Source organism: Pelodiscus sinensis, chromosome 3 (assembly GCF_052426305.1).
Source record: "Pelodiscus sinensis isolate ZL-2025 chromosome 3, ASM5242630v1, whole genome shotgun sequence".
NCBI lineage: Eukaryota > Metazoa > Chordata > Testudines > Trionychidae > Pelodiscus > Pelodiscus sinensis.
The window spans coordinates 168322027-168327500 of record NC_143054.1 but is presented as its reverse complement, the minus strand read 5'-3'; the positions used below and the strand labels follow the sequence as shown (position 1 = coordinate 168327500).

The 5474-nt window shown below is 34.6% G+C and overlaps 1 protein-coding gene across 2 annotated transcripts in view; it reads left to right on the top strand.

Moving 5' to 3' along the window:
• The window catches only part of CAMKMT (calmodulin-lysine N-methyltransferase), a 361289-nt gene extending 357007 nt beyond the window's left edge, over nucleotides 1-4282 (top strand). The window contains exon 11 of one of the 2 annotated variants that reach the window (XM_006125469.5): nucleotides 1796-4282. In XM_006125469.5, coding sequence (XP_006125531.3) covers nucleotides 1796-1885 — 90 coding nt within the window. In that variant the 3' untranslated portion in view covers nucleotides 1886-4282. Of the gene's footprint in view, nucleotides 1-255; nucleotides 902-1795 lie in introns of those variants that run through there. The other variant, XM_006125470.5, reaches the window with a different exon arrangement.
• The last annotated feature ends 1192 nt before the right edge of the window (nucleotides 4283-5474 follow it).

Below are 5474 nucleotides of genomic sequence, written 5' to 3'. Positions count from 1 at the left end.
CCCTGATTAAACACTGTAATAGATCCTATATGCTGGCCGCTAGAGGTCACTATAGAATCCAGGTTAAAAGTAGCATTGGGGCATATGGTTTCTGTCACATCCCCAAACAAGATTTATTTAGGGGGCTTTTCTGTGTAGCAAATTTTTCATCCTATATATTCCTGTACTTGATGTAGTTAAATGGATCAGCTAACACCAAATTAGTATAAATGGAAGTGCACAGAAATTGTAGTATTTTCTTTTTCCTTCCTCCAGGAAATTATTCAGCCGTACTATCTTCCCCCACTCCAGTAACTGGATTTTAGTAAGCAAGTAAAAGAGAAATGTCCAAGAAAGAGACATTGACTGATGTATCCCATTCTGCCTTTGTTAAAGAAAATCTATTAAATAATTTTGCTGGATTTCTGTCTTAGTGAAATAGTTGGAGCTCATAAAATGCTATGATCTGAATATAATGTGTAGTTTGCTGATTTTAAACCTGCCAGAATATTGTGAAACGGAAGAGTAATCCTGTGCAAACAAAGTGAACCACCTGTGGTAAAGTTAAAGATCTTGGGAAGCAGATTGTCATTACTTTAGTAATTATACACAAACACCTCTTAATAAAGTGGATTAGAATTTAAAGAATAGATTGGCTTTATGTTCCATTATGAAAAAAGGAAAAGTGTGTTAATTACTCATGAACAGTAACTTACACTGAAACACTTCAAAGTTGAAGAATATGATATAAAAAGACCTTTAGTGAAATAACTTTAGTAATCTGGAGATATAGGCCAATTAAAATCCTTAATTTATTCCATGGAGAAAAAAGGCATAACAATGTTGATTAAGAACAGTATTGATCTTTAATCTGATATTTCTTGTGTTTTTCTGATTTGTGTCCATATTCAATGCACATTTTTGCTTTTTCCCTTTTGACTTTGTATTTAAACAAATTATAAAAATAAAACTTTTATAAAATCTTATAAAAACTATTATTTGTGGGAGAATCATTTATGGGAGGATTGCTCATTTACCATGATAATATGTATTTATATATTATAAATGTATTCGCAAGAATAACCTTATCTGAATAAGCCATTCTTGTCAACTGCCTGAACACACATTTATCATTACAAAAATATTTTAGTATATACCAGAAGCATTCAAATAACCTAGCTATAGTAGTGCAAATGGTTCTGCTCTAATTACTGGTACTCCTATAATTCTGTATTAATAAAAGAATTTTGAATTGCATGTCATTAATAAATAAGCCCATCAGAAGCTGCATTATAGCCTTTGAAATGGCTTAGGCCCATACAAACCTTCCTGTTGTGTCAAGGTATTACAGGGGTCCCCAAACAGTTGGCGATCTTAAGTACCAAATCTCTTGCAATACTGAGGCACTATGGGGTAGGTTAAGGATAAAGTTTCAGCCTTCATTCTGAATGTCCTTGCTTTGTGGATTTAAGACAGTTCCTAAGTCTCATTTGAATCTAGTTTAATCAATTGAGTAATGCAGTAATGTGTAAATATATAGCACAGAAATTTTTATAAGCATCATGCCACTTTTTCTTCATCAACTGGAAAAAATGCAGTTACAAACATATGATATCTTTATTATACAGTGCTGTGTCTGTGATAGTATTTCACATTAAACTTTTTGGCTGTTACAGGCTGTTTAATCAGTTGTAATATTGTTCACACTAAGAAATACTAAGAAATATAATTAGCTAAGAAGTAAATATTATGTTGTGTCTGTAGTTTAAAATTTTGTTAACATTCATTTGCTTACTTGTTCTATTTTTATTTTCAGTTGAAAAAAGAAGAAAAAGATACATATGAAGAAAACATCCATTACCCCTTTCTTCTTGTTTTAACCAAACATGAAAAGGAGATGAAATAATTTTTTATAATGACAAATGAAAACTAATTATATGTGTGTGTGATTTATTTTTTCTGAGTGGCTATCATAAAAATATGATAAGGCAAATTTGTTTCATTTATTGCTCTGAAGAAACCTTGTGAGACACTCTGTCATTTTAGGAACTTATTGTTCTCAATTATATTTCCACCTTAAAATTGGTATGTATATATTTACAAGGTTCTAAAGCTAGTTTTCCTTCTCTCGTATGCCTTCCAGCTTGGATGTTTGTTAATCTCTCTAAACATGATTTCTTTGTTTGTATTTGAAAGCACATACATCATATGCTTTGTGGTTGTATTTGGCCAGTTGAAAGTGCTAAAGATTTCTAATTCAGTTAGAGAGCAAATAGTTTCCTCAAGATCTTTAAAAAGTGCACATAAAAAACCTCATAGATTTTTCTTTTGCCTTTCTTGAATTTCCCCTGATGATTTTTTCAAGCCATGCAAAATTGAAATGTTCTAACTTGTTTTGGTGATTTCTTAATTTTTTCCGCTGTAGCTACATAAGACATTATGCATCAGACAAAAGCCTCATAAACTGACCATTTGTCCTTTGGACACAATAGCTTGCCCAGCCCTCTGCTCCTCCTCTCCAATTATGTGTGATTAGTCTCAGTGTGTTGTGTCAAGAAGGGGGAGTGTGCTGAGTGCTTATTATCTGGTTAGGTACAAGAAGAGCACATTTGGTTCTGACTATGAATGAAAAGTGAGCCTTTATCAGAACTAAAATCTAACTGATGCTGTTTAACAAACCTCTTTAAAAACAGATCTTGTCCTAAGACATTCTGAATGCTATGGCAACTAGGGAATTTTCTTTTAAACACAATCAAACAATCATGTTATTCAGACTAGGTGTGTATTGTGATATATTGCGGTTCAAGTGTTTTGTAAATGTTTAATATAGTGCTGAGAAAGGACAGCTGTCCTACAAAGAAACATGATCGTATTCTTCTTTTCTAATGTTTTAATAAAATGTTCTACTGATTTCTTGAACTAGAAGGCGGGGTTTTAAAGGAATCCGCACAATCTTTTTAACCAAAACACTTTTAGAATGGTAAAAAACCACAATCAGACACTTAGTGTTATTAAATGTGCAGTTTCATATTGAAATACATTAAAATAATTACATTTGGTCAATGCTCTTCCTCTCACATTTAACAAACTGAGAGGTATGTAAACTGCTAGCTTATACAAGTTCTTTTCTCTTCACTACTATCCCCAAACAAATTTTTTCACCATCAGTTTGCATGTCCTTGTATTCAACACTTTTTATGCTCCATTAGAGCACCTAGATGGATCTCAGAAGGCATAGGTCAAGTCGCAGTTAGATCATACATTTCTTTCTCACAAAAACTTGAATTGCAATGCCAAGTGATGGGCTAACATCACAATAACAGCAATTTATTCCTCTTTTGATAAAACAGCAGTCTATTCTCAGGATTAGATAAAGACCAGGGGCAATGCAAACCAGCCATTTATCCTAGCAGTTCAGCAGTAGATCTCCTTTATGGATGTTGTAGGTCTCATGTTCTAACTCTTGATAGAAAAATATTTTCTGATAGGAATAGTTTAAAGCTGTTGTAAAGATCCTTTTGGTCAATTTTTGTTGTTTGGACTTACAGCAAAAGATATGTTTTTCCTAAGAAATGGATCCAAGGAAATCTTTGTAATCAACAAAGAAAAGCCAAAGACACAGTGAAATATGAAAAAAATACACATTCTTTCTGCCTCTCTAAGAAGGGCTTCAGAATATTCTGTACAATATAATCTAATAAAGGTATGTAGTTTTCAGAAATAAAACCATTGTCATTGGAAATAGTGTATTTTGCAATTTATTTCTGCAGGGAATAAGCAAGTTTACTAAAATGAACAGCTAGTTACTGCTTTTTTATAAAAAAAAAGGAGTAGTGTTAGTATAAGCTGTTGCACTAAGTACTGGATATCTTACTTTAAGAGAGTACTTGTTGGAGCTTTACCAAAGAACATGTTTGGGGTTTGATTTTGCAAATACTTACACATTGGAGCTCAAAAGTGAGTACAGCTACTCCTGCGCATAAAAGTTTATAGTATTGGGTCCATAATGTGTAAATTTTCAGTATTTGGTTAAATGTTTGATAATTTCAAAATCTGTACTCTTAAAAGTACAAAGTTGGAGGGGTTTCTTGTGTGCACATTTTAAATACTGCTTTTTAAATTACATCTTTTAGATTTACAGTCTTTAAAAGGTAAAGGTGATTGGAAAAACTTTCTGATTTGTCAGATTTTAATAAAAAGCCATGATTTTTTAAATTTAGATTATAAAGATCTCTGCTTAAAGAATGTTATGTTCATAGGCCACCAAATGAAGCTCATTAAAGGTAAATGTGTCAAAGTCCAATATGTGTCCTGCTTTAACTACTGTCTAAAGGGTCTTTGATACTCTGTATTTTAATGTTATACAGATTATTTCATTTTTAAAGGAATATTTGAGTTGCACAGTTGATGTCTGTAAGGTACTCTGAAGATGAAAAGCATGATATAAATGCTGTGTATTATATTCCTGGACAGTACAGGGGAAGAGAAGAAGAGGTAGACAGAAGAAGAGATGGACTAACATAAAAGTGTGGATAGGAATGGACTTCACAGAAATTCAAGCACTGGTGCCCAATCTTCAGGGGTGGAAACTGGTTAATTTCTCATCAGTGATGGTTCCCCAATGACCAATGCAGTTATGGGAGTGATGATGAAGAAGATGATTCTTATGTTGTCTGTAGCAGCCAATGAGAACTTTGTTCAGATACAGCGAAAGAAGGATGGGAGACATATCATATGGTCTGGGAGTACCCAGCAAATAAAAATTTACAGTGTAGATAATGACATGTTCATTTCAACATAGGATGGTTTCTGCCAGCTCCTCTCTTTTTCCATTTAGGTTCCCCAGTCTGGGACCTTACCACCTCTGATCCCACCACACAATACTTAAGGTGGGCTATAAAAAAAAGGGGGGTTGATTGCTGCTGTAACAGTCATAGGATCCGCAATCATTGCCCTTTGTCCTGACCTTTCAACCAACACCTTCTATTTAAATCCCTTACCAAGCCATCTGTCTAGTCACTGTTAACCCTTCCCTATCGAGTCCCCGCACTGGACAGCCATCCCACACTTATAGAAAGAGTTACATCATTGCTTAATTCCCTTTCCTGCTCAACATAACAAAGCCTTTCTGAACCTGTGGTGAGGAAGGCAGGAAAAAAAATCCCACTCCACCTAGGCCAATCTGATGGTGTCAGAAAAATTCCTTGCCAGGCCCTGGAGAAAGGAACAGCAAGGAATAATCTGGTGTTTTGCCACCTCCAAGAAGACAGAGAGTGTTGTTCTTCCTGTTCCAGCAACAAAGACCTCTCCCAACAGGCTTGTCCCTTTTCAAAATCCCAGACTTTCCAGTCCCTGGGGAAGAGTCAGCATTGCCACTGCCCCTTTTTCAGCGGCTTTTGACTCTTGGTTCCCCTACTATCTATAAAGCTCTATTCCCTCCTCCCCAGCAAACCAGAAAACTCTCCCATTTGCCACTTAAAGGCGCAGTGTGGTCT